Genomic DNA, 16,443 nt, shown 5'->3' with positions numbered 1-16,443 from the left:
CACAGTTACTCCAGAGGGGGTCTAAACAGAGCTCCGTACAGCTGCAACATCCCTTCCACCCCTTCAGATAAAGACCAAGATCCCCCTCAGCCTGGTGACGGGGGTGGACCCCACTGCAGACTCGGGCGAGAGACAGGCGGGCTGCATCTGCACCCCATTGCGTGAGAAACACTGGTCGGAAGTGTTGGGGGGGGGGGGAGAAAGAGAGGGGAAAGCAGCCTGCGGGGCAGATAATCTCACAAGACAGGCACGTTGGATGAAAGTCAAGACAAAAACATCAATTTAATCGTAAACACACACAAACAAGAACCGATACAGCGAGGAAGTACAAACGCGAGCTGCCTGAAATCCGAAGATGCGAGGCAACATCTTCAACCCGTAAAAAAAATAAAAAGCTACGGCAACGCCCTCGTGTTGTAGACTTGACAACGCTCCCTAAGACCGTGCAACGACAGGAAATACGGAGCGGGGCAGAGAGTACCCAGAAAGAATTGGCACCTTGGGTGGGGGGAGAGCTCCCGTAGCTGGAATGTGTCACTGTAGCCTCTCTCCCCCCCCCAAGCCTTTTCTTATTTACAGATTCGTACCGCACACACCCGCTTAAGTTAAAAAGCCAACGTTCCCTTTAAGGCTCGTGGCGCTCCGGGGGGGACCCGCGCAGCCGGCTTTTTCAATGCAAAGAAAAATTAGGGGGAACATCGGCGCCCGTCCGTCGCGGGTGGGGAGGGGGGCTCGTGCTAGGCGGCAGGCTGAGTGAGAGGAGGGGCCGAGTGGCCACGGTTCTCCCGATGACGGCGGTCACGTCAAGGAGCCCACACACGAGGGCAGGTATTTGCAAAGTGGGGGGGGGGTCCACTGTTGTGTGCAGCGCCCTTGCCTTCTCGAGCTTCGCACGTCGGCCCGTGATGGGACACTCCAGAGGTAAAACACAAGAGTCCAACTCCTGGCACGGAGGGAGGGGAGGGGCGGGGCGGGCGATCGGCTCGTCGGTTTAATGCTTTGCAGACGCTGCCGCCTCCTGCTGCGCCTCTTTGTACTGCGTAGCCCACGTTTTCGGATCCTGGTTGTTGTGCATCTGTGAACCAAAAAAGGAGAATAATAATAATCATACTCAACTTTTATTGTCATTGTTAGTGCACAAGTGCAGTACAACGAAATGTAGGCTTGCGGCTCCCGAGAGTGTACATTTAGATTAAGACATTTAAACATTCAACATACATTTGGCTTGTAATACATTAACATAAACATAACCATAATAAAGTGCATTGGCAGATGTGCAGGCTTTAGAGTTTATTTGTGGAGTTCAGTAGGATGACAGCCCTGGGAAAGAAGCTGTTCCTAAATCTGGTCGTACGGGTGCGAATGCATCTGTAGCGTCTCCCAGATGGCAGGAGGGCGAACAGACTGTGGCTGGGGTGGGTAGGGTCTTTGATGATGGACCGTGACCTCCGTAAACAGCGTTTCTGGTATATGTGCTCTATGGTCGGTAGCCGGGTGCCGGTAATGCGTTGGGCAGTTTTGACTACCCGCTGCAGGGCTTTCCGGTCATAGTAGCTACAGCTGCCATACCATACTGTGATACAGTTTGTCAGGATGCTCTCTATAGTGCAGCGGTAGAAGTTAGAGAGGATCAGGGGTGACAGATTACATCCCTTCAGCCTCCTTAGGAAATATAGGCGCTGCTGGGCCTTCTTCACCAGAGAGGAGGTATTGAGGGACCAGGAGAGGTCTTCCGTGATGTGGAATCGCACCGCACAGGAGGAGGCCATTCGGCCCGTCGTGCCTGTGCCGGCTCTTTGAACCAGCTCTCCAATCAGTCCCACTCCCCCCTGCTCTTTCCCCACAGCCCGGCACATTTCTCCCCGTCAAGTATTTCTCCAATTCCCCCTTTTGAAAGTTACTATTGATTCTGCTCCCACCGCCCTTTCAGGCAGCGCGTTCCAGATCACAACAACTCGCTGCGTAAAAAACATTCTCCTCATCTCCCCTCTGGTTCTTTTACCGATTATCTTCAATCTGTGTCCTCTGGTTACCGACCCTCCTGACACTGGAAACAGTTTCTCCTTATTTACTCCATCAAAACTCCTCATGATTTTGAACACCTCTATTAAATCTCCCCTTAACCTTCTCTGCTCCAAAGAGAACAATCCCAGCTTCTCCAGTCTCTCCGCATCACTGAAGTCCCTCATCCCTGGTACCATTCTGGTCAATCTCTCCTTAACCTTCTCTGCTCTAAGGAGAACAATCCCAGCTTCTCCAGTCTCTCCACATCACTGAAGTCCCTCATCCCTGGTACCATTCTGGTCAATCTCCCCTTAACCTTCTCTGCTCTAAGGAGAACAATCCCAGCTTCTCCAGTCTCTCCACATCACTGAAGTCCCTCATCCCTGGTACCATTCTGGTCAATCTCCCCTTAACCTTCTCTGCTCTAAGGAGAACAACCCCAGCTTCTCCAGTCTCTCCACATCACTGAAGTCCCTCATCCCCTGGTACCATTCTGGTCAATCTCCCCTTAACCTTCTCTGCTCTAAGGAGAACAATCCCAGCTTCTCCAGTCTCTCCACATCACTGAAGTCCCTCATCCCTGGTATCATTCTGGTCAATCTCCCCTTAACCTTCTCTGCTCCAAGGAGAACAACCCCAGCTTCTCCAGTCTCTCCACATCACTGAAGTCCCTCATCCCTGGTACCATTCTGGTCAATCTCCCCTTAACCTTCTCTGCTCTAAGGAGAACAATCCCAGCTTCTCCAGTCTCTCCACATCACTGAAGTCCCTCATCCCTGGTACCATTCTGGTCAATCTCCCCTTAACCTTCTCTGCTCTAAGGAGAACAATCCCAGCTTCTCCAGTCTCTCCACATCACTGAAGTCCCCCATCCCTGGTACCATTCTGGTCAATCTCCCCTTAACCTTCTCTGCTCTAAGGAGAACAACCCCAGCTTCTCCAGTCTCTCCGCATCACTGAAGCCCCTCATCCCTGGTACCATTCTGGTCAATCTTCCCTTAACCTTCTCTGCTCTAAGGAGAACAATCCCAGCTTCTCCAGTCTCTCCACATCACTGAAGTCCCTCATCCCTGGTACCATTCTGGTCAATCTCCCCTTAACCTTCTCTGCTCTAAGGAGAACAACCCCAGCTTCTCCAGTCTCTCCACATCACTGAAATCCCTCATCCCTGGTACCATTCTGGTCAATCTCCCCTTAACCTTCTCTGCTCTAAGGAGAACAACCCCAGCTTCTCCAGTCTCTCCACATCACTGAAGTCCCTCATCCCTGGTACCATTCTGGTCAATCTCCCCTTAACCTTCTCTGCTCTAAGGAGAACAACCCCAGCTTCTCGAGTCTCTCCACATCACTGAAGTCCCCCATCCCTGGTACCATTCTGGTCAATCTCCCCTTAACCTTCTCTGCTCTAAGGAGAACAACCCCAGCTTCTCCAGTCTCTCCACATCACTGAAATCCCTCATCCCTGGTACCATTCTGGTCAATCTCCCCTTAACCTTCTCTGCTCTAAGGAGAACAATCTCAGCTTCTCCAGTCTCTCCACATCACTGAAATCCCTCATCCCTGGTACATAGTTGTCAATGAACTCTGCACTCTCTCCAAGGCCATGGCATCTTGACAGATGGTGGCCAAGGTGGGTGTTCAGGGAGGGGGCAGCCATTCTGCCCGTGGAGCTCACGCTTTATATTAGGTGGCCCTCAGAATGTGGAATCTCATTGTCCCTGAGTTTTCCATCCAGTTTTCATTTGATCTAAGCTGAAGGTAGCAGCTGCAGCAATCACAGCCTGGTCACAGCGGTATGGAACTGATCCACAGAGTTGCTGATCCTACCTCCTTGCCTCTCCCTCCCCCCACCACGGTCCCCTTAACCACCACGTTCGACTCTCAAGCATTTGTACCTTGGCAACAAACTCCAGGACCTTCAACTTGGAGGTCTCTTTCGAAGCTCGGGGTCCCCAGCGGAAGTCGTACTCCACGGGGTCTGTGTGAGGAACTCGAGAATAATCCAGGTACCTAAAGGGGGAAGGAGAGAGAGAGGCAGGCACCAGTAAAGACGCCGTCAGTTACATATAATTCTATCGAGCCGACACCACAGAAACAGGCCGTTCGGCCCCTCTGCTCCGAGCCGGTGTTTCTGCTCCACTCGAGCCTCCTCCCGCCCCCTCCTCATCTCACCCCATCACCATAACCTTCGATTCATTTCTCCCTCGTGTTTATCTAGCTTCCCCTTAAATGCAGCCAAGCTGGTCGCCTCAGTTGGATGGTAAACTGTGGCAGACTCCTCGACAAAGCCCTAAATACTGTTCGAGTCGAATCCAAAGATCTTCCTGACGTCCAGCCCTTCTTTTCTCCCAAGGTAAAGAAGTACTCGGATTAAAAGAGAACTTTCTTGCACTCTGCACATTTCACCTCCTGATTTGTACCACTCCACAGATGTGTTTGAAGGGTGGCATTTCCCCATCGGATCTGACTGGGCAGAATTCATCAATTCTGTCCTGATGCACTCAGCAACAGTCACTACCATAAAGTGTGCCCAAAGCTATTGGTCTTCATCCCCAGCTCAGGTGTAGGACATGGATTATATCGGTGTTCCCGGGCTAGTACAGCACAGGTTAGATACAGAGTAAAGCTCCCTCTACACTGTCCCATCAAACACTCCCAGGGCAGGTACAGCATGGATTAGATACAGAGTAAAGCTCCCTCTACACTGTCCCATCAAACACTCCCAGGGCAGGTACAGCACGGGTTAGATACAGAGTAAAGCTCCCTCTACACTGTCCCCATCAAACACTCCCAGGGCAGGTACAGCACGGGTTAGATACAGAGTAAAGCTCCCTCTACACTGTCCCATCAAACACTCCAGGGCAGGTACAGCACAGGTTAGATACAGAGTAAAGCTCCCTCTACACTGTCCCATCAAACACTCCCAGGGCAGGTACAGCATGGATTAGATACAGAGTAAAGCTCCCTCTACACTGTCCCATCAAACACTCCCAGGGCAGGTACAGCACGGGTTAGATACAGAGTAAAGCTCCCTCTACACTGTCCCCATCAAACACTCCCAGGGCAGGTACAGCACGGGTTAGATACAGAGTAAAGCTCCCTCTACACTGTCCCATCAAACAATCCCAGGGCAGGTACAGCACGGGTTAGATACAGAGTAAAGCTCCCTCTACACTGTCCCATCAACACTCCCAGGGCAGGTACAGCACGGGTTAGATACAGAGTAAAGCTCCCTCTACACTGTCCCATCAAACACTCCCAGGGCAGGTACAGCACGGGTTAGATACAGAGTAAAGCTCCCTCTACACTGTCCCATCAAACACTCCAGGGCAGGTACAGCACAGGTTAGATACAGAGTAAAGCTCCCTCTACACTGTCCCATCAAACACTCCCAGGGCAGGTACAGCATGGATTAGATACAGAGTAAAGCTCCCTCTACACTGTCCCATCAAACACTCCCAGGGCAGGTACAGCAGGGGTTAGATACAGAGTAAAGCTCCCTCTACACTGTCCCCATCAAACACTCCCAGGGCAGGTACAGCACGGGTTAGATACAGAGTAAAGCTCCCTCTACACTGTCCCATCAACACTCCCAGGGCAGGTACAGCACGGGTTAGATACAGAGTAAAGCTCCCTCTACACTGTCCCATCAAACACTCCCAGGGCAGGTACAGCACGGGTTAGATACAGAGTAAAGCTCCCTCTACACTGTCCCATCAAACACTCCCGGGGCAGGTACAGCACGGGTTAGATACAGAGTAAAGCTCCCTCTACACTGTCCCATCAAACATTTCCAGGGCAGGTACAGCACGGGTTAGATACAGAGTAAAGCTCCCTCTACACTGTCCCATCAAACACTCCCAGGGCAGGTACAGCACGGGTTAGATACAGAGTAAAGCTCCCTCTACACTGTCCCATCAAACACTCCCAGGGCAGGTACAGCACGGGTTAGATACAGAGTAAAGCTCCCTCTACACTGTCCCATCAAACACTCCCAGAGCAGGTACAGCACGGGTTAGATACAAAGTAAAGCTCCCTCTACACTGTCCCATCAAACACTCCCAGGGCAGGTACAGCACGGGTTAGATACAGAGTAAAGCTCCCTCTACACTGTCCCCATCAAACACTCCCAGGGCAGGTACAGCACGGGTTAGATACAGAGTAAAGCTCCCTCTACACTGTCCCATCAAACACTCCCAGGGCAGGTACAGCACGGGTTAGATACAGAGTAAAGCTCCCTCTACACTGTCCCATCAAACACTCCCAGGGCAGGTACAGCACGGGTTAGATACAGAGTAAAGCTCCCTCTACACTGTCCCCATCAAACACTCCCAGGGCAGGTACAGCACGGGTTAGATACAGAGTAAAGCTCCCTCTACGCGGATCTGCAGCACTCACTTCTGTTTGACAAACTCCTCGGTGATGAGCTTCTTCACGTCCCCAAAGTCGTCGTGCCGCTCACTAAAGGGAAGGACAAACACCGACACACAACGGTGAGACTCTGTGATTGAATGCCTGGGTTTTCAGAAGTGACGGGTCAGTTCGGACCCAGTCTCGCTTTCTTTTTTTTTTTAAAAAGAGAATCAAATTGGCCAGTACAACAACAATTTACATTGCTATAGCGCCTTTAGCGGAGCGAGCGATGTCAGGGAACGATCAGAGATTGCCTGATCGGTGATAGTTAGAGTGGGGGGTAGAGAGGGCACATGAGGTGACAAGATGGTGGGGGTGGTCGTCAATGTTCCCTTTAAGCGGCACAGCCACACGGTCGTCTCGAGTTCCCCGCGCAGCCGGCTTCCCAGTGCAAAATGGACTGCGTGGCCCCGAAAATAAATTCGGGGCCACATTGGTGGCCGTGTATGTGGTTACTGGGCGATTGGGCAGAAGCATGGCAGATGCAATATAACGTGGATAAATGTGAGGTTATCCACTTTGGTGTCAAAAACAGGAAGGCAGATTATTATCTGAACGGCAATAGATTGGGAGAAGGGGAAGTGCAACGAGACCTGGGTGTCCTTGTGCACCAGTCGCTGAAGGTAAGCATGCAGGTGCAGCAGGCGGTTAAGAAGGCAAATGGTATGTTGGCCTTCGTAGCAAGAGGGTTCGAGTACAGGAGCAAGGATGTCTTGCTGCAGTTGTACAGGGCCTTGGTGAGACCACATCTTGAGTACTGTGTGCAGTTTTGGTCGCCTTATCTGAGGGTGTTCTTGCCATGGAGAGAGTTCAGCGAAGATTCACCACACTGCTAACTGGGATGGCAGGAATGACGTATGAGGAGAGATTGGGTCGATTGGGCTTGTACTCGCTGGAGTTTAGAAGAATGAGAGGGGATCTCATTGAAACTTATAAAATTCTAACAGGACTAGACAGACTAGATGCAGGAAGGCTGTTCCCGATGGCGGGGGAGTCCAGAACCAGGGGTCACAGTCTAAGGATAAGGGGTAAGCCATTTAGGACAGAGATGAGGAGGAATTTCTTCACCCAGAGAGTGGTGAACCTGTGGAATTCTCTACCACACAAGGCAGTAGAGGCCAATTCATTAAATATATTCAAGAAGGAGTTGGATATATTTCTTAAGGCTAAAGAGATCAAGGGATATGGGGAGAAAGCAGGGACAGGGTACTGAATTTGGATGATCAGCCATGATCTCATTAAATGGCGGAACAGGTTCGAGGGGCCGAATGGCCTCCTCCTGCTCCTATCTTCTATGTTACGAGAGTTCATGTGGAGGGAGAGATTAAGGGAGGAAAGGAGAGCGGTGAACTCAAGAGGAGAGAGGACAAGACGAGCCGCCGAGGTGGAGGCTGTAATCACCGAGGGCGAGACGTCGCTCGGTGCAGAGGCAGAGGGAGGAAAGCGGAGACTGCGGTCGAATGAGTTTGGTACGGGGCAGGTGAGAGAGGGCAACAACCTGCTTCATTGGTTGTGACCCGCTTCGGGAGCATTTTGAGGTCGGGAGCAGTCCGCTCCAGCAGGACGATTCACTCGGTTGATTCCTGGGACGAAGGGGGTTGAATTATGAAGAAAGGTTGAGCAGGTTGGGCCTATACTCATCGGAGTTTAGAAGAATGAGAGGGGATCTTATTGAAACATATAAGATACTGAGGGGGCTTGACAGGGTAGAGGCAGAGAGGATGTTTCCCCTCGTGGGGAAATCTAGAACTCGGGGGCACAGTCTCAGAATAAAGGGTCGCCCTTTTAGAACTGAGATGAGGAGGAATTTCTTCTCTCAGAGGGTCGTAAATCTGTGGAATTCTGTGCCCCAGAGAGCCGCGGAGGCCGGGTCATTAGGGTGGAGATAGGCAGATTTTTGCAAGATAAGGGAGTGAAGGGTTATGGGGAGCGGGCGGGGAAGTGGCTTTGAGCCCGAGATCGGCCACGATCTTATTGAATGGCGGAGCAGGCTCGAGGGGCCAAGGGGCCTATTCCTGCTCCGGTTTCTTATGAATAGGGGGCGCGCAGGGCCGTGGATCAACTGCAGCGGGGAGCAGGCGTATCAGCCAGCAGCCACCCCCCGTCTCCCGCTCCCGCCAAATTCAAATCCCCGGCCTTGGTGTAAAACGTCAAGTAGAACAACGTTAGTTGGGCGTTACCTGGGATCGACCCGGAGCTTTTTCAGAGTGTGCCACAGCAGAGCTGGGGAGAAGGCGAGAGAGAGAGAACTTTAAACACTGGTTCGCTAGAACTTTGAAGAGCACCCAACCCTTCAGAAGACGCAGTCCGCTGCTACATCGACACGGTGTGACACCCGGTAAAAAGAGCTTCTCTGGCGTCTTTCACCACCTCAGGACGTCCCAAAGTGCTTCACCGCCAACGAAGGACTTTTTTTTTTGGAAGTGTGGTCACTGTTGTAATGTGGGAAACGCGGCAGCCAATTTACGCACAGAGCAAAGATAGTTCTTTTTTTTATTTTTAATTCATTCACGGGATGTGGGCGTCGCTGGCGAGGCCGGCATTTACTGCCCGTCCCTAATCGCCCTCGAGAAGGTGGCGGTGAGCCGCCTCCTTGAATACAACTTGAGTGGTTCGCTCGGCCATTTCGGAGGAGCAGTTAAGAGTCAACCAACGTTGCTGTGGGTCTGGAGTCACATATCGGCCAGACCGGGTAAGGACGGTAGATTTCCTTCCCTGAAAGGACATTAGTGAACCAGACGGGTTTTTACGACAATCATGGTCACCATTACTGACGCTAGCTTTTTATTCCGGGTTTATTTAATTCACTGAATTTAAATTCCCCGGCTGCCGTGGTGGGATTGCGAACTCGCGTCTCTGGATCATCAGTCCAGGCCTCTGGATTACTAGCCCAGTAACAGAACCGCTATGCTACCGTACCCCTAAACTTCATTGGTTGTGAAGCGCTTTGGGACGTCCGGAGGTGGTGAAAGGCGCTGGAGAAATGCGAGACCTTTCTTTCCTTCACTTCCCAAAATATCTCGTCGTTAAGTGCAATCGCTGACCTCTCTCACGGGGACGAGGGGGAAAGTGCAGCACCGTACCGAGCGTGTGTGTCTGTAGCGTGTAGCAGTCGACGCAGACTTCATGGATTTTTGGTATTTTAACCCCTATTAAAAACTGGACAGGCTGTTTGGGTTGGGGGGGGAGGGGCGGGGGGGGGAGCAGTGTAAAACCCACTCAAGCTGGAGACGACTCATTCGTATGGAAAGAAACTGTACTTGGGAACAATGGTCCGAGGGGCCCATTCCCAAGTCTTGATTAACAAGGCTGACGACTCATTGTTCTAGTCAAGGTGAACTCGTTCAGTTAATCGGCAGGAAGATCGAAAAGAGATCGAAAACCATTCCCCCAGGCCATGTGTCCATTAATACCACAGGCAGCGGTCGGTGTATTGGAGGGGTATATCAGAGAGCAGTTTGGATAGCTCGCTCTCCTGCCCTCCACACAACGGAACGTCAAGGTGGAGCAGAGCCTTGCTCTTCCAACCGAGACGGACTTCGACTCAGACTGGGACTCGCATGCCGCAAGGCCGGTACGGAACCAGGTAGCCGAGACGTACGGGAGGAAGCTGCAAGCAAGATCAAAAGGGGCAATCTAGGTGAGCATTGCCAAGCCTGCACACCCACAAGATCACTTAGCTGTGTGAGGGGGGGGGGGGGTGCCTGTATGTTCTTACCAAACCAGAGGGAGTTTAGCGTCGGAAGGGTCCTGTGATGGTTTAGTTCACGGGAGGGTGTTTTTTAGGCCGTGGTAAGTCAGCACGGCAGGGGCTTGTTGGACAAGTCAGGGTTGTACTGTTTTAAACTGTACTGTTGTGTTCACACCGCTCGTACTGTATGCGGGTGGAGTGGTTTTTGTTAACCTTAATAAACACTGTACGGGTGAGCCCGAAAACGCCGTCCGTGTTCAAATCTGTCCTCAGTAACCCCTATCGTCCAGAACTTGTACAGGAAACTTTTTTTTATCCGGCACAGACGGGACCGACGTGGTGCCGGTTCATCAAAAATCCCGGATAACCGAACGCTATAGTAAAAGATACGGAGCTAAGCAACAAACCCTGTTGCTTAGCAGCAGGTTCAAAACAATGGGCACAAGTTGCAAGCGTCTCTGTAGCTTAGCAATAGCTGCAGCCACACCCTTGCACAGCAACACATGGAGGAAGGCAAGTAATAAAAGTTACCTGAACCTACTCCTGAATTTTGCCGGTTAACCGACATTTCCGGTTATTTAGGTGCCGGTTAATCGAAAGTTTCCTGTAGTAAGGGGGTTTGCGTGCTCGCTACGGGCGGGGCGAAACCACTTACAATAAATGGCGACCGCGGCAGGGGCCATGGGAAATTGGCTACCGCAAAAACCAGTTACAAGCAAGAGACCTCGAAACGCACCGGTCTGCCAAACGGGGCCGCGGGTGAAAACAAGAGTCTTCGTCCTGTTTGGGATGGAGGACACAGACAGGGTCCTGGACTCGTTCCACTCACTCAACTCCTTGGAACAGGGCGGGGGGATTCAGCCACAGGGTCCCTGCGGGGGCTAAAGGAACAGATTCTAATCTGTACTAGTGCCAGAGTCACTTAGTGGGGGGTAAGGGACTGACTGATATGTAGTCAACGTGGATGCACACCATTGTCCAGAAACTTAACTGGACCAGCCACATAAATACTGTGCCAACAAGAGCAGGTCAGAGGCTGGGTATTCTGCGGTGAGGGTCTCACCTCCTGACTCCCCAAAGCCTTTCCACCATCTACAAGGCCCAAGTCAGGAGTGTGATGGAATACTCTCCACTTGCCTGGATGAGTTGCAGCTCCAACAACACTCGAGAAGCTCGACACCATCCAGGACAAAGCAGCCCGCTTGATCGGCACCCCGTCCCACCACCTTAAACATTCACACCCTCCACCACCGGCGCACCGTGGCTGCAGTGTGTACCATCTACAAGATGCACTGCAGCAACTCGCCAAGGCTTCTTCGGCAGCACCTCCCAAACCCGCGACCTCTTCCACCTAGAAGGACAAGGACAGCAGGCGCATGGGAAAACCACCACTTCCAAGTTCCCCTCCGAGTCACACACCATCCTGACTTGGAAATATATCTGCGTTCCTTCATCGTCGCTGGGTCAAAATCCTGGAACTCCCTCCCTAACAGCGCTGTGCGAGTACCTTCACCACACGGGACTGCAGCGGTTCAAGAAGGCGGCTCACCACCACCTTCTCAAGGGCGATTAGGGTCAGGCAATAAGTGCCGGCCTCGCCAGCGACGCTCACATCCCATTAAAAAAAATGAATTTTAAAAAAAGGGACGAAAAATCGGGCGGGTTCGACACCGGGCAGGGGGGTCTGTTCCCCCACGATAGTACTCCGACACCGAGGTTGAAAATGACCCCACACGTGGCTCAAGGATTCTGTCTCCTCCATTTTGTTGACTCTCTAGCGCACTGCTGAATCTTTCAACAACAACTCGCATTTATATAGCACCTTTAACATAGTAAAACGTCCCAAGGCCCTTCACAGGAGCGATTATCAAACAAAAATTAACACCCAGCCACATGAGGAGATATTAGGGACAGGTGATCAAAAGCTTGGTCAGAGAGGCCGGTTTTAAGGAACATCTTAAAGGAGGAGAGAGAGGCGGAGAGGTTTAGGGAGGGAATTCCAGAGCTCGGGGGCCCTGACGCGGTCGCCAATGGTGGAGCGATGGAATTGGAGGAGCGCAGAGATCTCGGAGGGTTGTAGGGGCTGGGGCAGGTTACAGAGATAGGGATGAGGGGGGCAAGGAGGCCATGGAGCACCACCTAGGCAGTTGACACAGTGGTTCAGAAGTTTGGCGTTCCTGGGGAGCGAGCGGGCGGCTTCCAAGTGCGACGCGGGTTTTGAAAGCTACCGGCTTGGGCACAGCAGCCGGAACGCCCGCAGGCTTATCTTGGCGGCAGGCTAGAGTCGAAACGCAAGCGATTTAGAAAGTTCCTTACAGTCTTTCACCACGTTGCCCTTCATGAAGATGATGGAGAGGATGACCATCAGGAGTCCCATTTTGGGCGTCGCTTCTCCCCTGTAAAAGAAAAAAGGGAGTCCCAATGTTTTGATTTAAGCTGGCGGGTTACAAAACAGATCAAGGTGCCCAAACCCACTGTGCCGTGAGGAGGAGGATTACAAACGCAATATGGGGACACAGGAAGATAGAATGAAACAGCACAGGAGGCCATTCGGCCCATCGTGCCTGTGCCGGCTCTTTGAACGAGCTCTCCAATCAGTCCCACTCCCCCCTGCTTTTTCCCCACAGCCCGGCGATTTTCCCCCTTCAAGTATTTCTCCAATTCCCCCTTTTGAAAGTTACTATTGAATCTGCTCCCACCGCCCTTTCAGGCAGTGCATTCCTGATCACAACAACTCGCTGCGTAAAAACATTCTCCTCATCTCCCCTCTGGTTCTTTTACTGATTATCTTCAATCTGTGTCCTCTGGTTACCGACCCTCCTGACACTGGAAACAGTTGCTCCCTGTCTACTCTATCAAAACACATTTGTAATTTTGAACACCTCTATTAAATCTCCACTTAACCTTCTCTGCTCCAAGGAAAACAACCCCAGCTTCTCCAGTCTCTCCACATCACTGAAGTCCCTCATCCCTGGAACCATTCTGGTCAATCTCCCCTTAACCTTCTCTGCTCCAAGGAGAACAATCCCAGCTTCTCCAGTCTCTCCACGTCACTGAAGTCCCTCATCCCTGGTACCATTCTGGTCAATCTCCCCTTAACCTTCTCTGCTCTAAGGAGAACAATCCCAGCTTCTCCAGTCTCTCCACATCACTGAAGTCCCTCATCCCTGGTACCATTCTGGTCAATCTCCCCTGAACCTTCTCTGCTCTAAGGAGAACAACCCCAGCTTCTCCAGTCTCTCCACGTCACTGAAGTCCCTCATCCCTGGTACCATTCTGGTCAATCTCCCCTTAACCTTCTCTGCTCCAAGGAGAGGTTGCGCACAGACTGCTACCTCCTGCAGGAAGGAGAGGAGGGGGAAAATATCCAGAGTCCTACTCAGCTTAACAGCTACATTTGCACGGATCACAACAAGAAGTCACTTGTCTCTCTCATCAGCTGCGAATCACACGTGGCACGGAAGTACAAGAACATAAGAATTAGGAGCAGGAGTCGGCCATTCGGCCCCTCGAGCCTGCTCCGCCATTCAATGAGATCGTGGCTGATCTTCGCCCTCAACTCCACTTTCCCGCCCGATCCCTTGATTCCCCTCGAGTCCAAAAATCTCTCGATCTCAGCCTTGAATATACTCGACGACTGAGCAACCTCAGCCCTCTGGGGCAGAGAATTCCAAAGATTCACCGCCCTCTGAGTGAAGAAATTCCTCCTCATCTCAGTCCAAAATGGCCGACCCCTTATCCTGAGACTGTGACCCCTGGTTCTAGACTCTCCAGCCCAGGGGGGGAAACATCCTCTCAGCAACTAACAGTGCATTTGAGAGCTACAAAATCTACTCCACCCGAGCTCAGACCCCTTGGAGCGCATAGTTTTATTAGAAGGTCCCACCGACCTTTGCACTTTCTACCGAACAATTTTTAGAGGCTAGCCAGAGGGATGGCTGCCGAGGGCGAGAGGTTTTAGTTGTGAGGGGGGACCAGAGAAGATAAAGGGGAGTTCTGATAGAAGGTTCGAAATTAGGAGAGGTTTCCTCAAGGTAAAACTGCAAAAAACTATTTGCACAAGTTACTGAGTCGGCAACTAGAGAGAGGTGTGCGGAATAGGTAAAGGAGAGCTCGTTCAGGGAGAGGGGGACGGGGCCATGGACCGAGAGGAATGGGACTGAGGGGAGAGCTCGTTCAGGGAGAGGGGGGACGGGGCGATGGGCCCAGAGAGGGGAATGGGACTGAGGGGAGAGCTCGTTCAGGGAGAGGGGGACGGGGCGATGGGCCCAGAGAGGGGAATGGGACTGAGGGGAGAGCTCGTTCAGGGAGAGGGGGGACGGGGGCGATGGGCCCAGAGAGGGGAATGGGACTGAGGGGAGAGCTCGTTCAGGGAGAGGGGGGACGGGGCGATGGGCCCAGAGAGAGGAATGGGACTGAGGGGAGAGCTCGTTCACGGAGAGGGGGGACGGGGCGATGGGCCCAGAGAGAGGAATGGGACTGAGGGGAGAGCTCGTTCAGGGAGAGGGGGACGGGGCGATGGACCCAGAGAGAGGAATGGGACTGAGGGGAGAGCTCGTTCAGGGAGAGGGGGGACGGGGCGATGGGCCCAGAGAGAGGAATGGGACTGAGGGGAGAGCTCGTTCAGGGAGAGGGGGGACGGGGCGATGGGCCCAGAGAGAGGAATGGGACTGAGGGGAGAGCTCGTTCAGGGAGAGGGGGACGGGGCGATGGACCCAGAGAGAGGAATGGGACTGAGGGGAGAGCTCGTTCAGGGAGAGGGGGGACGGGGCAATGGGCCCAGAGAGAGGAATGGGACTGAGGGGAGAGCTCGTTCAGGGAGAGGGGGGACGGGGCGATGGGCCCAGAGAGGGGAATGGGACTGAGGGGAGAGCTCGTTCAGGGAGAGGGGGGACGGGGCGATGGGCCCAGAGAGGGGAATGGGACTGAGGGGAGAGCTCGTTCAGGGAGAGGGGGGACGGGGCGATGGGCCCAGAGAGGGGAATGGGACTGAGGGGAGAGCTCGTTCAGGGAGAGGGGGACGGGGCGATGGGCCCAGAGAGGGGAATGGGACTGAGGGGAGAGCTCGTTCAGGGAGAGGGGGGACGGGGCGATGGGCCCAGAGAGAGGAATGGGACTGAGGGGAGAGCTCGTTCAGGGAGAGGGGGACGGGGCGATGGGCCCAGAGAGAGGAATGGGACTGAGGGGAGAGCTCGTTCAGGGAGAGGGGGGACGGGGCCATGGGCCCAGAGAAAGGAATGGGACTGAGGGGAGAGCTCGTTCAGGGAGAGGGGGACGGGGCGATGGGCCCAGAGAGGGGAATGGGACTGAGGGGAGAGCTCGTTCAGGGAGAGGGGGGACGGGGCGATGGGCCCAGAGAGAGGAATGGGACTGAGGGGAGAGCTCGTTCAGGGAGAGGGGGACGGGGGCGATGGGCCCAGAGAGGGGAATGGGACTGAGGGGAGAGCTCGTTCAGGGAGAGGGGGACGGGGCGATGGGCCCAGAGAGAGGAATGGGACTGAGGGGAGAGCTCGTTCAGGGAGAGGGGGACGGGGCGATGGGCCCAGAGAGGGGAATGGGACTGAGGGGAGAGCTCGTTCAGGGAGAGGGGGGACGGGGCGATGGGCCCAGAGAGGGGAATGGGACTGAGGGGAGAGCTCGTTCAGGGAGAGGGGGGACGGGGCGATGGGCCCAGAGAGAGGAATGGGACTGAGGGGAGAGCTCGTTCAGGGAGAGGGGGACGGGGGCGATGGGCCCAGAGAGAGGAATGGGACTGAGGGGACAGCTCGTTCAGGGAGAGGGGGACGGGGCGATGGGCCGAGAGGAATGGGACTGAGGGGAGAGCTCGTTCAGGGAGAGGGGGGACGGGGCCATGGACCGAGAGGAATGGGACTGAGGGGAGAGCTCGTTCAGGGAGAGGGGGACGGGGCGATGGGCCCAGAGAGGGGAATGGGACTGAGGGGAGAGCTCGTTCAGGGAGAGGGGGACGGGGGCGATGGGCCCAGAGAGGGGAATGGGACTGAGGGGAGAGCTCGTTCAGGGAGAGGGGGACGGGGCGATGGGCCCAGAGAGGGGAATGGGACTGAGGGGAGAGCTCGTTCAGGGAGAGGGGGACGGGGGCGATGGGCCCAGAGAGGGGAATGGGACTGAGGGGAGATCTCGTTCAGGGAGAGGGGGACGGGGCGATGGGCCGAGAGTGGAAATTTCAAACTGGCTGTGAATGGACTGAAAGAGAAAGCAAGAAGGGCTTTCTATGCCATTAAAAAAGTCAATCCAAATAGAAATCCCAATTAGCATTTGGCTCAAAATTTTCAAATCAGTAATTGAACCAATTGCACTCTATGGCAGTGAGGTGT

The 16,443-nt window shown here is 53.6% G+C and overlaps 1 protein-coding gene across 4 annotated transcripts in view; it reads right to left on the bottom strand.

Moving 5' to 3' along the window:
* Positions 1-257: 257 nt before the first annotated feature.
* Positions 258-16,443, bottom strand: part of ndnl2 (necdin-like 2) — a 33,977-nt gene continuing 17,791 nt past the window's right edge. For all 4 annotated transcript variants that reach the window (XM_085979003.1, XM_085979004.1, XM_085979000.1 and 1 more), the window contains 5 exons: positions 12,425-12,504; positions 8,598-8,640; positions 6,403-6,465; positions 3,900-4,014; positions 258-1,075 (listed from right to left, as the gene is read on the bottom strand). In XM_085979003.1, the coding sequence (XP_085835129.1) occupies positions 992-1,075; positions 3,900-4,014; positions 6,403-6,465; positions 8,598-8,640; positions 12,425-12,504 (385 nt within the window). In that variant the 3' untranslated portion in view covers positions 258-991. The remainder of the gene's footprint in view (positions 1,076-3,899; positions 4,015-6,402; positions 6,466-8,597; positions 8,641-12,424; positions 12,505-16,443) is intronic.

This window comes from Somniosus microcephalus, unplaced genomic scaffold, assembly GCF_052327205.1.
Source record: "Somniosus microcephalus isolate GS21.2 unplaced genomic scaffold, FLI_Smic_1.0 unresolved_chr7, whole genome shotgun sequence".
NCBI lineage: Eukaryota > Metazoa > Chordata > Chondrichthyes > Squaliformes > Somniosidae > Somniosus > Somniosus microcephalus.
The sequence above is the reverse complement of the archived record's forward strand: the minus strand, read 5'-3'. Positions and strand labels throughout refer to the sequence as shown.